This window comes from Eptatretus burgeri, chromosome 1 (genome assembly GCF_056783735.1).
Source record: "Eptatretus burgeri isolate ZD-2024b chromosome 1, Ebu_testis_v1, whole genome shotgun sequence".
Taxonomy (NCBI): Eukaryota; Metazoa; Chordata; class Myxini; order Myxiniformes; family Myxinidae; genus Eptatretus; species Eptatretus burgeri.
This window is the reverse complement of record NC_140961.1, coordinates 164,469,008-164,486,722: the sequence shown is the minus strand read 5'-3', so window position 1 is coordinate 164,486,722 and position 17,715 is coordinate 164,469,008. Positions and strand designations below refer to the sequence as shown.

General features: G+C 46.6%; 1 protein-coding gene across 1 annotated transcript in view; it reads left to right on the top strand.

Moving 5' to 3' along the window:
• The window catches only part of PGD (phosphogluconate dehydrogenase), a 178,886-nt gene that overhangs the window by 130,740 nt on the left and 30,431 nt on the right, over positions 1 to 17,715 (top strand). Inside the window, exons 10-12 of the mRNA XM_085848498.1 lie at positions 1,894 to 2,027; positions 10,536 to 10,635; positions 16,223 to 16,345. Of these exons, the coding sequence (XP_085704624.1) occupies positions 1,894 to 2,027; positions 10,536 to 10,635; positions 16,223 to 16,345 (357 nt within the window). The remainder of the gene's footprint in view (positions 1 to 1,893; positions 2,028 to 10,535; positions 10,636 to 16,222; positions 16,346 to 17,715) is intronic.

Genomic DNA, 17,715 nt, shown 5'->3' with positions numbered 1-17,715 from the left:
CTCAATCACAGCAGGTTAGTCGGTGGTCTTTCTGTCTTCTACCGACTCCTCTCCAGCCTTGCCCCCCCTGCTCTCTCTGCGATTTGTCCCCACCACATTTCCACAGGGCGCTCAAGGTCCGCCAACAACCCCCTTCTGGTAAAACTACCAAAATCACGAATCACTGCTCATCTTCACTCTTTCATTCCTCTTTTTTCCCGCCTTTGGAATAAACTTCCTCACTCTATTCTTTCCCATTCTTCCCTCCAGGCTTTCAAAACAGCTGTTCACCACCACCTCTTATCTTCCCCCATCCAAATCCTCGATCTTTTCTACCCCCGATAATCCACCCAAGCCCACTTCCTTCATTTCTCCTGCTTTCCTTCCTGAAAGTCCCTGAAATGTCCATCTTCTCTTCGCCATGTTCCCCGTCCCATCCCCATCCCTCTCCCTTCCACAGTTCACCTAATGTGTCTGTTCCCCACTGTTTTGTCCCTTCCACTCCCGCCCCTCTTGTCTCATGCCTCCTTGCTGTGAGTTGTGTGTTTGCTCTCATACGAGCCTCGACCAAGGTATACAAAAAAAAAAAAAAATTGTGGATGTCTCACACTTGACCGTTTGAGATTGAAGGTCAAGGTCATTCAGCTTTTTATTTCACAGAATTTTGAATACAACTGAGTTTAAATACCAGTCACAGTTTTATGTGGCGTATGCTGCTTAGCATTGGTGGCAAGATGTGCACAGACAGGTTGGCAGGTTTCATTTCAAGCTTGGTGTGATGTCCCAATACTTTTGGTGGTATAGTCAAAGCATTTTTTTTTATTTAGTTGTGTAATTTGTGTATGTACTGTCTCAATTTCAGTTTGTGGTGCTTTATTGGTTCACGAGCGCCAGCCAGAGTGACCACTATATTTGTTATGTTTGTGTGTCTGTGTGTCTGTCTGTCCAGAGCATAACTCCGTGGACTTTGATCAGATCTTGATGAAACTTGGTTATGTGTTCGATATCAATGTCTAGTTGTGTTTTGCTGGATGAGGGCGTGCTACTCCCATTGTGGGCGGAGCCACGCCCAAAAAATAGCATTTTTAGGGGGGTAGTCGGATTAAAAATCTATCTTCTCCTAGGGAATTGACTGAATGGAATGGGTTCTTCAGTATTTGAATAGCAAAATGAATTATCTAAAAGTTGGCGTTGTCCGATTTTTAATTTTCATCACAAGGTCAAAAACTTAGAAAATTTCGAATTTTGACGTAAAAATCAGACGACCGCCCAAACTTTGAGAGCTAGGATGACAATATTTTTTACGTATAATCTTGAGGTCATTAGCCACCTAAAGTCTTGAAACCATTTTGCTCTATCTCGAACACCTTGCCCGTGGCGCCCCCTTCAAGTTTGTTTTTACGCTGATTTCATCAAAGTATTGATAATCCGATGAGTGTGAAATGCCATATAGTCTATATGACGTTAAATTGTTCCTGGAATGTTCCAGAGGAAGTTTTGCACCAAAGGTCATAATCCTTGACCTTTGACCTTTAAAGGCCACAAAGGTCAAATTCTCAAAGTTGTGGGAATCGAACCGGGTTTTCGACCTTCTTCGACGAACTAACTCCAATAAGCTATAGCATGTATCCTGTTTTCTTATTTTAATGTCCACAACATTGTTTTGTGACCTTTAAAGGTTATGCAAAGGTCAAATTTTGAAAGTTGTTGAACGAAACCGGGTTTTCGACATTGTGCAGCTAATAACCTGTCGCTCGTACCACATAATGTTGATCATTTTTATAACTTGGTCAAAAATTATCACATCGTCTCAACCTTGACTTCTGAAACAATCTGCATCGTCAAATACCGCTCGTGAACCATCGTCGTCTTCAGACTTGTGTTGATATTATTTCTTTCTTTATTTCCCTCCAGGCTTTATATGCCTCCAAGATCATCTCTTATGCCCAGGGATTCATGCTGTTGCGGCAAGCGGCAAAGGACTTCAATTGGTCCTTGAATTATGGAGGAATTGCTCTGATGTGGAGAGGTGGCTGCATAATCCGCAGGTACAAGGCGGTTGTGGATTTCATTGTGGCAGACTTGTTGATTATATTTGACACTTTTTCTTGTTTTGAGTTCCATCTCTGACCATATTGTCAGGTCAGGCCAGATTACATCTGTGACTTGCTGCAGGCACCATGTAAACCTGTACTAATCTGTTTCATGGTCTGGTCGTCGGTGAGTAAACCATCTCCCCCAGCAGGTTTCCTGGTAAGGAGGGTACGTGATATGGACACCCAGCAGGATTAAGAACAAAACCTGTCAAAGGGTGGAGGAGCTCCTTGTGAGCCAACGGCCATCCATATTTAGTACCCAACTGTATGCAGATGTCCTCCTGCAGTTGGGTTAGTTTTTGGGGGGAGGTTGGTGACAGGATTTGCACTCTGGCCACCGGAAAACCCTTCACTCCACAAAATACAAAAACGCAAATATATCTGAAAACCCACCCCATGGGAGTACCTCCTGTGCAGCTGCCCTCCGCATGGTAGCTCACTAGATGACAGGATTAGGGCAAAGCCTTCAGGACCCCCAATCTTTGATGATAGCAGGAAAACCACAGGGTCACCTTCCCGGATCAGATTGTAGTCATGTGTGTCATGGTGGTGCTGGGGTGTCATCCACCAGACAGCGGTCTCCTTGGATTAACCTGAGGCGGTCCCTGAAGATGGGTTTATGGAATGTCCGAACCCTAAGAGAGGATGATCACCTGTCTCTGTTATCATCTGAGCTGAGGAGTTTGGACATCGGAATTACAGCACTCTCTGAGGTTCAGAGACAGGATAGTGCTGAGATCATGGTGGGTGGTTACACCTACTATTGGTGTGGTCGCTCTGATGGTTACCATGTCCAAGGACTTGCTGTAGCTGTGTCCAATAAGCTGACTCCAGTGATAATTGAGGAAACACTAGTCAGCGAGTGTATTATGAGACGATTTGTTAGGGTTAGGGTTAGGGTTAGGGTTAGGGTTAGGTTAAGGATTCGTCACTCCTTGGGTGTCGTTTCACTTGTCTCTGTGTATGCTCTGACTGAAGCGAGTGATCTCACCGAGAAGGACGCATTCTATGCCACGCTCGAGTATGTGGTTGGCGAGATACTCTTCTCAATACCCAGGCGAGATACTCTTCTCGTCTTGGGGTATTTCAATGCATCAAATGGCACGGCCAGAGATGGTTATGAGATGTGTTGGTCCCCATGTGTCTGAAGCTGTGAACGAGAACAGCACGAAGTTCGATGACTTTGCAAGAAGTCATGGACTTTGGGTGACGGGTTCATGGTTTCATCGCCCACAAGGCTCATTGCTGGACTTGGTATTCCAATGCTGGTGGTGTGGCAAAGGTGATTGACCATGTGCTCAATGATCGCTGGAGGATGATCCAGAACTGCAGGGTCTACTGCAGTGCTCAGTTCCTCAATACCGACCACATGCTTGTGGTAGCAACTCTGAAGTTGTAGCTTAAATCCAGGAGAATGGCACCATCCCAGCCCCGGCTGGATGTTGGCAAACTCAAAGATGAGAGCGTAGCTGAGGAGTTTGAGTGAGTGGGGATTTTGAGGGTCTGGGTGCTTTAGGGAATCCTGAATATCTGTGGAGTGCCTTCACGATGACCATCCTTGATGTTGTCAGTGGATGTCTTGGAACTCACCATAGAGAGAAGAAGAATTTTGTCTCAAGGGACACTGGACACCAATGACCAGAGTTGCAAGGCCAGGCTTAATGGCAGAGCTGAGCTGTTCAGGGAGTTGCGACGTAAAACTGTATGTGCGCTGCGGGTCGACAAAGAGACCTATGTGCGAGGAATCTGTGAGGGGGTAGAGCATAAACTGTGGTCAAGTGATTCTTATCATGCTTTCAGGGGAATTCACACGTTGCGTTCCTCCAAGCCCGTCCCTCGGTGTACTGCACTTGGAGCGGAGAGTTTCGGCATGGGCTGCTTGCAGCCTATGTTGATCTCTGCAAAGCATTTGATTTAATGAAACGGGAAGCCCTCTGATCAGTTTTGGTGGCACCCCACGAAGACCAAGAATCCTCCAATCTGATGTCTGAACTATGCCCTGTTACTGAGTGCTGTGAGATGTGGTGGTACCATCTCCGACTTATTTCCAGTTGTTACTGCAGTTCATCAGGGGTGTGTACTGGCCCCAGTACTTTTCAACGCTTGCATGCACTGGATTCTGGGGAGGATGTGGGAGAGTCAAGTTGCGGTGCATCAGTTGGGAATGTCAAGATCTCTGACCTTGATTTCGCAGATGATGCAGTCATCTTTGCGGAGACTTTAGATATCATTTTGGGGGCACTCGAGGTGCTGAATGAGGAGTCTCAGCCACTGGGATTATGGGTTTCTTGGGTCAAAAGTAAGGTCCAGGCTTTCAATGACATATTGGATGCTGCTGTCCTGTCTGTATCTGTATCTGTATCTGTTTGTGGTGAGGATGTTGAGGTCATGGAGAGATTCACTTATTTGGCAGTGATATTCATGTCTCCACTGGCTGTGAGCGAGAGGTCATTAGACGTCTGGGTTGGGCCTGGAGAGTCTTGGATTCACTGGATCATGGGGTGTGGTGCTGTCATTACCTTTGCAGTAGGACAAAAGTCCAAGTCTTCATGTCCTTGGTGCTTCCAGTCTTGCTCTACGAATGTGAGACTTGGACTCTGACCAGGGATCTGAGACGGAGACTCAATTCCTTTGGCACCAGGTCTCTTTAGAGAATGCTTGGCTATTGCTGGTTGGACTTTGTAGCCAACAAGCAGTTTCTGAGAGAGACTCAAATGAAATTTGTTACCTGCATGGTCCGTGAGCGTCAGTTGCGGCTGTATTGACGTCCTGACGCTGATCCTGCTCACCAGATTCTCTCAGCGAGGGAGCCTCGTGAGTGGAGGAGGCCAATGGGCCGAGCACGTGCCTCGTGGTTGCAGCTGGTTGATCGGCATCTCAAGAAGATGGGGATGGGCCAGGCATCTGCCTGGGGGATGGCCAGACAGCGGCCCCTGGAGTACCGGCGGAAAGTGGACGCAGTGACGCACTGCTCCGGTGAATGCTCCCATATCTGATCTGACCGATGACCATTTCAGATGAGAGTTCTGCTTCATTCGTACTCACAAAGGTGCTCAAGTACAGTTCCTTTAAGCCAAGTTTTCCCATGCCACTCAACGCCACACCATTTGACAAGGAATAACCACATTTAACGAGGTCTCTTGTTACCTTAATGTGTCATTTGTCCAATGTATCAACTTCCTCAGAAACCTGACCTGAAATCTATAATAATGTTTTGTTTGTGGGGTCGATGAAGCAACTTCATAGTTAATGTATGATTGTAAAGTGTAGCGTGGTCCGTGGACGAGCAGGAGACATCTCAATGTAATTCAAGTATGGAAAACTGCCGGCTTAAGTTGTTCGTATCACCACGCAGTGGTGGTGCTGTGTTAATTGGGTAGGGTCTGAGGCTAATTGCTCCCAGTGTGTGATTGCCCCCATGACCTTTTCCGATGTTTTTGCATTTACAAAACCGGAAATATATGAACCACGTTTTCAACAACAACAACAGAGTCGAGCATTTCTGAGCAGGCAAAAAAAATCGCGCCTTTTCGGCTTTGGACCGGCAAGTCACACTCCCGAGGTTGGGCGATGTGACCTCAGAGACACGAGGGCATGATTGGAAAATAGAGAGTTGGGTGAGGTACATGGTGGAGACAGAAAGGTCTCGCTTGCTGGCTTCTTCTCGACACGCCAGAGAAGGCTGCACGATTCTCATGTTTGTGCTGTGTGAATTTGCTCATGTGCTGCAGCAAGACATGAGCCATTACTGTTCGGCTGAGTCGCAAAGTTGTACGTTGATGAGAGAGAGAGACAGAGAGAGACTGGAAGAAGAAGAAGAAGAAGAAGAAGAAGAAGAAGAAGAGATAGATAAGAGTGTGAGAGGAGAGTGCTGCATTTTATGAGGAGGGGAGAGCAACGAAGAGATAGAGTGAGAGAAAAGGGTGGGGAAGAGGAGGAAAAAAATACAGGTGATGGTGGTGGTCGGGTTTGCAAAGCGAATGATGTGTGACGCTTGATGACCGAACATGAAAAAATTACAAAAATACGTGTCAGAACAGCTGTACACACGACGATACAACAAAGTTTGTAAAGTAATCCGCTGGCATATCTGCAAAAACTTTAATATTCCAATTCCAGAATATTTGTGGGAAAATAAACCAAAAGCAATCATTGAAAACATTGAGGTACCGCTCACGTACAAGCTTATGATCCCATCGGGCACGAACATCGAAAACAAAGCGTTGCGACCAGATATCATACTTCGGTGCAAAAAAAGAGAAAAGAAGGCATTGCTGATTGAGGTGTTTATACCACTGATTTTGGACGAACAACGCAGAAATCAAGAAAATGACCAAATACCAAGACCTCAAGCACAAAGTGAAAAGATCCTTGAAGCTGAAGAATGCCAAAGTTGTTCCAGTGGTGAGAAAGAACCTCAGAGATATTAAAACCATCCCTGGGAATATTATCACAAACGAACTACAGTTGGAATCCGTCCTGGGCTCAGTGACGATCCTGAAGAGACCTCGGCACAAAACTTTGAAAACGGAAAACTTCTCAGCTTGGTCCATGAATCGTGACCTCTTACCGAAATGAAGGGTGGATACTTTGAACACACCCTGGGAGGATGTCAGGTCAGGTTCGATCTGTGACCTGCTACAGGTACCATGTAAACCTGTACTAACCTGTTCCATGGTCGGGTTGTCGGCGACTAAACCGTCTCCCCCACCAGGTTTTCTGGTGAGGAGGGTGTTTGGATATGGACACCCAGCAGGATTAAAAACAAAACCTGTCAAAGGGCGGAGGAGCTCCTTGTGAGCCAACTGCCATCCATATCTAGTGCTCAACTGTGTCTGCAGACGTCCTCCTGCAGTTGGGTTACTTCTTATTTGGAGGTTGGTGGCAGGATTTGCACTCCGGCCACCGTAAAACCCTTCATTCCGCAAAACGCAAAAACGCAAAAAAATCTGAAAACCCACTCCGTGGGAGTACCTCCTGTGCAGCTTCCCTTCTCAGGGCAGCTCACCGGATGACGGGATTGGGGCAAAGCCTTCGGGACCCCCAATCTTTGATAGGAGGGAAACCACGGGGTAACATCCCTGGGTCAGATTGCGGGAGAGTGTGTCGGAGTGGTGCTGAGGTGTCGTCCACCAGACGGCGGTCTCCTTGGGTTAACCTGAGGCGGTCCCTTCGGGTGGGTGCCTGGAATGTCCTATCCCTAAGAGAGGATGATCACCTGTCTCTGTTATCATCTGAGCTCAAGCGTTTGGACATCGGGATTGCAGCTCTCTCTGAGGTTCGGAGACCGGATTGCGGCGAGATAATGGTGGGTGGTTACACTTACTATTGGTCTGGTCGCTTTGATGGTTACCATACCCAAGGAGTTGCTGTAGCTGTGTCCAATAAGCTGACCCCAATGATAATTGAGGTAACACCGGTCACCGAGCGTATTATGAGATTAAGGATTCGTCACTCCTTAGGTGTCATTTCCCTGGTCTCTGTTTATGCTCCGACTGAGGCGAGGTGATCTCACCGTGAAGGATGCATTCTACACCACACTCGAGTCTGTGGTTGATCAGTGCCCCAGACGAGATACACTTCTAGTCTTGGGGGATTTCAATGCATCGACTGGAACTGATAGGGATGGTTATGAGGTGTGTGTTGGTCCCCATGGGTCAGGAACTATGAACCAGAATAGCATGAAGTTCCTTGACTTTGCAAGAAGTCATGGACTTAGGGTGGCTGGTTCATGGTTTCAGCGCCCACAAGCTCATCGCTGGACTTGGTATTCCAACGCTGGCGGTGTGGCAAAGGAGATTGACCATGTCCTCATTGACGGTCGTTGGAGGATGATCCAGAACTGCAGGGTCTACCGGAGTGCTCAGTTCCTCAATACTGACCACAGGCTTGTTGTAGCAACTCTAAAGCTGCACCTTAAATCCTGGAGAATGGTACCATCCCAGCCTAGGCTGGATGTTGCCAAGCTCAGGGATGAGAGAGTAGCTGAGGAGTTTGCGAACAGGCTGAGTGGACACTTGGGGGGTCTGGGTGCTTTGGGGGGTCCTGAAGAGTTGTGGAGCGCCTTCAAGACCACCGTCCTTGATGTTGCCGGTGGATGTCTTGGAACTCACCGCAGGGCAAAGAAGAATTTTGTCTCTCAAGGGACACTGGATACCATTGACCAGAGTCGCAGGGCCAGGCTGAATGGCAGAGCTGAGCTGTTCAGGGAGCTGAGGCGTAAAACTGTACGTGCACTGAGGGTGGACAAGGAGGCCTATGTGCGATGAATCAGTGAGGGGGTAGAGCATCACCTGTGGACAGGTGATTCTCGTCCCGCTTACAGGGGAATTCGCGCATTACGTTCATCCAAGCCCATCCCTCGGAGCACTGCAGTTCGAGCAGAGAGTGGTAGGCTCTTGACAGAGGAGTCTGAAGTGAATGCCCGCTGGGCCAGTTACTTTGAGCGGTTGTACCAGGCTGATCCCCCAGCTGTCGAGTTGGATGTCAAGGGTGTTACAATCCCTGTTGCTGACCCACGAATCAACTGTGGTCCACCTTCGCTTGTGGAAACACGGGCTGCGGTGAACCAGTTGAAATGGGGCAAAGCTCCAGGGATTTGTGGCATCCATGCCGAACTTCTCAAGGCTGGTGGAAATGCTGCACTCGTGTCGTTGCATGCAGTTTTGTGCTCTGCCTGGAACACAGGCATCATCCCAACTGACTGGAAGAGGAGCCTTGTTGTCCCTCTCTGGAAAGGGAAGGGTGATCGCCAAGACTGCAACAACTACCGAGGGGTGACGCTGCTCTCAGTGCCGGGCAAGGTCTTTGCTCGGATAATTCTTGATAGGGTTCGCCACCATCTGCTTGAGCACCAGCGTCCAGAGCAGTCAGGCTTCACACCAAAGAGGTCAACGATTGACCGTATCCTTGCCCTTCGTGTCCTCACCGAACGCAGACGAGAGTTTCGGCAGGGGCTGCTTGCAGCCTATGTTGATCTCTGTAAAGCGTTCGATTCAGTGAATCGGGATGTCCTCTGGAGGATTCTTGGTCTTCGTGGGGTGCCACCAAAACTGATCGATCTGATGTCTGAACTCTACTCTGGTTCTGAGAGTGCTGTGAAGTGTGGTGGTACCACCTCTGACTTATTTCCAGTTGTTACTGGAGTTCGTCAGGGATGTGTACTTGCCCCCACACTTTTCAGCACTTGTATGGACTGGATTTTAGGGAGGATGTCGGAGAGATCAAGTTGCGGTGCATCGTTTGGGAATGTCAAGATCTCGGAACTTGATTTTGCAGACGATGCAGTCATCTTTGCGGAGACTTTAGACATCCTCTTGGGGGCCCTCGAGGTGCTGAATGAGGAGTCGGAGCCGCTGGGATTACGGGTTTCTTGGGTCAAAACTAAGAAGCAGGCTTTCGGTGACATCTTGGATGCTGCTGTCCTGTCTGTGTCTGTTTGTGGTGAGGATGTTGAGGTCGTGGAGAGATTCACTTACCTTGGCAGTGATATTCATGTCTCTGCTGGCTGCAAGTCAGAGGTCAATAGACGTCTGGGTCGGGCCTGGGGAGTCATGGATTCACTGGATCATGGGGTGTGGCGCTGCCGGTACCTGTGCGGGAGGACGAAAGTCTGAGTCTTCAGGTCCTTGGTACTTCCAGTCTTGCTCTATGGGTGCGAGCCTTGGACTCTGACCAAGGATCTGAGACGGAGACTTAATTCCTTTGATACCAGGTGTCTTCGGAGAATCCTTGGCTATCGCTGGTCGGATTTTGTGTCCAACGAGCGGTTGCTGAGAGAGACTCGGATGAGATTTGTTACCTGCATAGTCCGTGAGCGTCAGTTGCGGCTGTATGGACATGTGGCTCGTTTTCCTGATGCTGATCCTGCTCACCAGATTCTCTCAGCGAGGGAGTCTCATGAGTGGAGGAGGCCAGTGGGCCGACCACGTGCCTCATGGTTGCAGCAGGTTGACCATCATCTCAAGGAGATGGGGATGGGCCTGGCATCCGCCTGGGGGATGGCCAGACGGAGGCCCCTGGAGTACTGACGGAAAGTGGACGCAGCGACGCGCTGTTCTGGCACATGCTCCCATACCTGACCTGGGAGGATGCCATTCCACATTCTGAAACCCCATATGTGCACGCACGCACGCACGCACGCACGCACACATGCACACACACATTGCCTTTTATTAGTATAGATTTGGCATGGGGGTGGTGTACTTGTTGCATCTCTTAAGTTTCATTGCTAATACTGCAGTACTGACCAAAAATACTGGTTTAAACGGTCATGATTTGCTCTGTTGTCATTATATTAGTAAATTTTCCCAGCAATGGGTGCTTGGTGCTTTAAAATGAGTTGGAAAAGCAATCGATTCCATTAATACTTCTCCACTCTGAAGTTTTAAATCTATCTGTTGAGCTTATCCAAATGTATAATCTGCTGTCTGACTGACCTGTCCTCATGCCTTCCTCCAGTGTATTCCTTGGTAAAATCAAGGAAGCCTTTGACCGAAACCCAAATCTGGACAACCTTCTACTGGATAATTTTTTCAAGCAGGCTATCCAAGGCTGTCAGGTTTGTGGTTTCATTAAGAATGCAAATTTGATTTTTGAAGATTTTATTGCATTTTTCCTTTATTTATTTCATTTTTACATTTTATATTTGAATTCTCATGCACATCTATAGGAAGAATTGGTACAGTCTGTCCGTCTGTCTCCTATTTCCACTTCTCCGGCCAAACCGCTTGGCCAGACCAGGCGAAATTTGGCAGCAACATTCTGCTCCAGAATGGTAACGGGTATTGCAAAGCTCATTCCAGTCACGTGACTGTCACGTCAGGCCAGATTAGCTCTGTGACTTGCTATACAGGTACCATCTAAACCTGTACTAACCTGTTTCATTGTTGGGTTGTCGGCCACCAAACCGTCTCACCCACCAGGTTGTCTGGTGAGGAGGGTGTATGGATATTAACACCCAGCAGGATTAAAAACGAAACCTGTCAAACAGCAGAGGAGATCCATGTGACTTGATGGCCATCCATATCTATTTCCCAACTGTTTCTGCGGATGTCATCCCGCTGTTGGGTTACTTACTTTTTTTGAAAGTTGGTGGCAGGATTTGCACTCTGGTTACCATAAAAACACTTCATTCTGCAAAACCCACAAACGCAAAGGAAACTGAAAACCCACTCCGTGGAAATATCTCCTGTGCTGCTGCCCATCGCAGGGCAGCTCACCGGATGACGGGATTGGGGCAATGCCTTTGGGACCCCCATTTCTTAATGACAGGAAAAGCATGGGGTAAACATCCTTGGTCAGACTGTGGTGGTGTGTGGTGGAGTGGTGCTGAGGTGTCATTCACCAGAAGGTGGTCTCCTTGGGTAAACCTGACACGCTCCCTTTGGGTGGGTGCCTGGAATGTCGTATCCCGAAGAGAGGATGATCACCTGTCTCTGTTATCTGAGCTCAAGCGTTTGAACATCGGTATTGCAGCACTCTGAGGTTCGGAGACTGGATAGTGGTGAGATCATGGCGGATGGTTATACATAATATTGGTCTGGTCACTCTGATGATTACCATGTCCAAGCAGTTGCTGTAGCTGTTTCCAATAAGCTGACTCCAATGATAATTGACGTAACACCGGTCAACAAGCATATTATGAGCCCAAGGATTCATCACTCCTTGGGTGTTGTTTCCCTGATCACTGAAAATGCTCCAACTGAGGTGAGTGATCTCATCGTGAAGGACGCATTCTATGTCGCGCTCCAGCCTATGGTTGATCAGTGCCCCAGGTGAGATACCCTTCTCGTCTTGGGGAATTTGAATGCATCGACTAGCACTGATAGGGATGGTTATGAGACATGTGTTGGTCCCCATTGGTCAGGAACTGTGAACCAGGACAGCACCAAGTTCCTTGACTTAAAATGTCCACGGGTGTGTTCAGTTACCAAGAAAGCTGTTCCTTATCAGCAATTTTGAATGGAGTGCTTGTTTGAGTGCTTAAGCCACTTGGTGAGCGCTCTCCAATAAACAATCGCTGAATACTCTCCAGATTCATTACATCTCTACCATGCCTTCTTTTGATGAGAAGATTCCTTTGTGGGAGGAAGGTGGAGGAGGGAGGGGAATGGGTTGGAGGGGATGGGATCGAGTGGGAGGGGATGGGATCGAGTGGGATGGGAAGGAGTGGGAGTGTGGGTGAAGGAGTGGGAGGTGGGTGTGGAAGGAGGGGTGAATTGGGAGGAGGAGGAGTGGGAGAAGTCAGGGTCAAGGGGAAGGGTGGGAGGAAGCAAAGGGAGGGGTGCGATGATGGAGGGGACGGGGTGGGATGAGGGACCCAATGCTGCCTGGCAAAACTGGGTACCTTTGCTTGTAATCGATAAGGACAATAAAACGAACCCCCTTAACCCATTAACTGATGATACGTGCCCACAAACCAACGAATAAACTGGAACCTTAATTATTTCTGTCTTCAGTCCTCATGCACACATGATAGAGAGACTGAGGGAATTGACAGGACTGAAAGAGATTGTTGGGCAAATCAGGTGAGTTCCGCAAGCACTGGAAGATCCTGGTCGCTCCAGACAGGCAAGGGCCACCATGGAGAAGAGGCAGAGTGGTGCACTTCAAACAGGTGAGACGTGGCTCAATTGGTTGAGACATGGTTGGCTCGCGGGAGCTCCAGTCCAGCGCAACCTTCGTTTCAGCGTCTCTCAGGTTCTTTTCTCGCTTCCTTCTCGCCCTCACCTTTTAACAGCTCAGCCACGCATGTCACCGATGATGCTTTACATACGTTGCCCCTCGCCTCTCATTCACCATTGGGCCGCCGCTTGGCCTGGTGGGCAGAGCGACTCCTCCATGTCCTCACAGGGCTGCTCAGAGCTGCCATTCGGCCCGGTTTACTCGATGGGATTCCCTGCCTAAACTTGCCCTCCAAGGCCGAACAGAACTTTGAAAGAGACATATGTGACAGATTCCACAGGGTAAAACGTCAATATATGTGGTCAAGCCAGTTGATAATTTTAGAAACACAATGGGGAAGGTTGACGGTATCTAACTACTGTATTGCATCAGTGACGCATGTCTAATATCACATTTAATTACTTGACGCTTCTGCTGAGACACTTATTAAATGAATAACTTTGCTATATTGAACATGTTTAACTCATTTGGAGTCATTTCCAGAACAATATTTTAATATCTTCCCGAATTCAAAGCTCGGAATTCTTTCTTCCAGAGACGATCCATTCATCTATTTTATCATACTCATCTCTCTTCTTTCCATCCTTTTTTTCGCTCACCTGGACCGTAGTTCCAGTGAGCTCACATGATGGCACGTCCGTCCATCTGTCCATCCATCTGTCTGTCCATCTGTCCACAAATACTTTCAACTTCTTCTCTGAAATGAAAAACAACTTCTTGGATTTCAATGAAACTTCACCACAACGTTCATCACCGTATATGTACCAATGTTCATGGCATTAAAAAAAAATCTGGCCCTTAGGGGGTCGATGGGGGTTGCCCCCCCCCCCAAATAGGTATTTGCTTTTTTTCTCAGAAACAAAGCGCACAATTCCAATGAAATTTGACGACAACCTTCATCACTCATGATGTACCAAATATTGTTCATGGCATTAAAAAAGAGTTGGGGTCTACCGGGGGTTGCCCCCCTCCCAAAATAGGTATTTGCTGTCTTCGCAAAAACAACACACGTAATTCTGATGAAACTCGCAGAAACAACACGTGAAATTCTGATGAAACTTCACCCCAACTTTCATCACCCATGATTTACCAAAGTTTGTTCATGATATTGGAAAAATTGGGGTCTAAGGGGCTGTAAGGGGGGTTTCCCCCCAAAATATGTATTTGCTTTCTTTTTTGAAACCACACATACAATTTCGATGCAACTTGACCGCAACCTTTATCACATGTGATGTACCAAAGTTTGTTCATGCCATTAAAAAAACAAAATCCATCGGTATATACAGTGTTTCAAAAAGAGTGATGCAACTTTAAGTGTTTATTTACAAAGAAACTGAAACCTCAGGAACGTGAACTAAACATTTCTTGAAAGCTTATGACGTGGTATTTTCTATCACTGATTGCTATTGCAGTAAGTCACTGCTAGAGTTAATGAGAGCCCAAGGTCTGAAATTGGCATTAACGCAAAATCCTTGTAATTGATGTTCTCGATGTGTGCCCCTCCGCAGTTCAGACAGGCATTGAACCTGACTCCAAAGTTCTGTCCAACTTTCCTGTAGATCTCATGTGGCACTGCCTGGGGGAAGTCTGACACCACCTGCTTCAGATCATCCAGTGTGGCAGGGTGGTTGGCATAGACAGAGCCCTTGGTAGCCCTCCAGAACCAGTAGTCCAGAGGGTTAAAATCTGGGCTACGGGATGCCCAGTCATGAGCTGTATCCAGGGCAACGAGGCGGTTTCTGAAGAGCTGCCACAGGACAGTGATGGTGTCACCAGCTGTATGCGGGGGTGCACCCTCCTGTATAAACCAGGTCATGCTGAGCTGGTTTGGGGTGACCCTTTGGGGTAGATCATAATGGAACTTCTGGAGCATGGCCCGGTAGCGCTCACCGTTGATTGTCACCATCCTGCTGTTCTCATTCTCAATCCAGTAAGGCCCTAGCTTTCCCCATCTGGCATTGAAGGTGCAGAAACATGTGACCTTAGGCCTTTTCACGTACCTCTCAGTGATCTCTTCAGGTGGTTCTGTCCCCCAGAAAATGTTAATGTGGTTGTTGCTGACACCATTCAAGTGGAAATGGGCTTCATCACTGAATCAGATCAGGTTGATCCAGTTTGGGTACCGATCCATCCTGTCACTGAGCCAATTGCACATATGAAGTCTCCTTCTCATGTCATCTTTACTCAGTTTATGCCTAATATAGATGTATGGGAAAAGCTTCACTTCCTTTGTGAGGATACGCCAGACTGATGTTGGTTGGTTTGATGCCTAGCTTCCGGGAGTGCCGGCGGTGGGACTTCGTGCGGGATTCTGCAGTGGACAGTCCCAATAAGTCGATGTTGGTTTGGCCCTTGGTTACTGATGCTAGCCTGCCACTGTACCCTTGTGCTCAAAATGATTCACAACACGTTGAGTGGCACAATTTGTGGGTCGATCACGTGTCCTGAGGTCATATTCCTGGCAGAACCTCCGGCGGGTTGTCTACATATGATTTCGTCTCATACCACAGAGCCACCACTTTTGTCTTCTGCTTCACTGTTAATGGCATAGTTGAGCTACGGAGCTCGAAGTCCCAGGGAGTAAATAACACAATAACACCACAAAACCCTGAAAAGGAAAAGGGCATTGGTCAAAAAACAAAGAAATGGCAGGAAGTCAAAGTTGTATCAATCTTTTTGAAACATCCTGTACTTCCTTCTCCATTACATATTTTGTGGGTCATCCATGCTTAGCAGTGCTTCCCTCGTTATCTTATCCAGCCACTACCAGGTCAGCACCCAGGGGTATTGCCCCGATGTTTAAATCTTCAATCTGCATTGTCCACGTTTCCTTTCCATGTATCAATACCGGTGTGATCCCGGATTTCTATGCTCTGACTTTTGTGGACAATGCAATGTTTTTGTGCTTCATGATACCATCTAGTTGTCTCAACTTATTCAAGGCTAAACTGCGTTCTTGATCTAATGGCAAATTCTGCTCCTCCTGATGCCTCCATCTTCTCCCAGGTAACAGTTTCAGGTGTTAACCCTTTGTCCGAGCAAAAGAACAAGAGCAAAAAGAAAGACGAAGGGTTCATGTCAAAATCATCAGTTTCTCCTTGCTTCCCACAGTGGTTAGCATTCAACGTCCGGTTGATTTCTTCCATTGTTTTACCTGTTCTCCGACGCAGATGAACACGAGCCTCCGCCAGCAGAACTGATTCATCTTTCTTCACAGAAACATAATTATGGTGCTATCATTTAAAGATCGTTCTTTTTACTGAAGACTATGCTATTATTATAAATGAAATTAAAAAAAAACATAAAGGGATTGCCAGCAAAGCAGGACGGTGGGTGTTCGTCAGTTTATGACTTAACTTTTTTGCCAGCATGCACCAAATTAACCACAGATATAAGGAAGTTGCTATCTATTGTTTTAATTTGTTGCATTGCTTTCATTCTCTCCACCGCTTGTCGTGCAGGTTTCCTGGCGCCGTGTCATCACATCCGCCATTCAATTTGGTATACCTGTACCTTGTTTCAGCACTGCACTGGCTTTCTATGATGGATATCGTCATGCCACGTTGCCTGCAAATCTCATACAGGTATCTTCCTTCATCAGTTGTTCATCCCTTTGTGAATCCAGATGTGAAGAGGATTGGGTTGTTCTCTGTTCAGAATGTGCTGTGATAAGCCACCAATTTTTTCATCTATGTATTATGTATGCAAAAAGGAAAGTTTGCAGGGTGGAATGTTGAGAAGTTCTCTTGTTTGGAAAAGGAAGAAGAAAATTGGGAGGGTTTGAATGTATGTGGGAGTACGTGGGGTTCATTGTAGGACTCAAAAAAGCCACTCTTTTTTTTTTAAGACAATATAATAAACACAATCGTTTTTTCAGACACCACAGAGAAGGGGGTTCATTTGGACACTATAAGCCCCTGATAAGTAAACGAGGTTGTCCCAGGTCCAGGACAAAATTGAGTAAATGCACCAAAAGTAGTCTTTCAAGGTCATGACATTGCCGCCATGAATCTGAACGTCATGTTTGAAACTAACACAAGTATTTTTTTCATTGAAGTGGATTACTTTTAAATGGAATCTGAACTTTGGATCCTTTTTTTATCAAAATTTGTATCACTCATGGCATAGCCCACTTTACTTCTCAGGGGCTCGCGTGTGTACATTGCCCATGGGACATTGATTCATTCATTCATTCATTTGCTATGAGTTTGCTTCTTTGTTTTTTTAGAGGATTTTGTCACCCAAAGCGTGGTTCTAAATTTTCACAACCCCCCCCCCCCAAAAAAGAGCAATCGAATGTGAAGCTATCAATGTGAAATTCAGAATTTTGGAATATATATGATTGCACGTGATGTCATGGGTCCCGATATGTTCTCGTGGATCAGGCATTACGTGGTGCAGGTATGTGCTCTACAGAGTGCCCTTCTAGTTTATTTTATATTTTCATTCATGGATGCTTTCTGACGATTCTGTGATGGGTTTTTTTTTTCCTCGTGTATTGGCTTCGATTTCTATCAGCACACAAAATTGCCATGCTTCCCCATTGTCTCAGGTCACTCACCTGCATTTATTTTTTTCATTTATTTATATTTTCATTTATGGATGTTGCCTGATGATCCTGTGAATTTTTCTGGTGTACCAGCGTCGGTGTCCATCGGCACGCAAAATTTCTGCTTTCTCCATCACCTGGAAGGTCTTTAATGTCAGTCATTCAGTGGTTAGCAAGAGGTTTTTATACATTCATATATTATACATATATATATATATATGTATGTGTATGTATATATATATATATATATATATATATATATATATATATATATATATATATATATATATATATATATGTGTGTGTGTGTATATATGAGTAGGGTGAATACACTGGTTCTGGCTCACTTTTCCCCATGTAAATAAATGGGGGATTTTCAGCGATTCATATTTTTTTTCCCTAAAA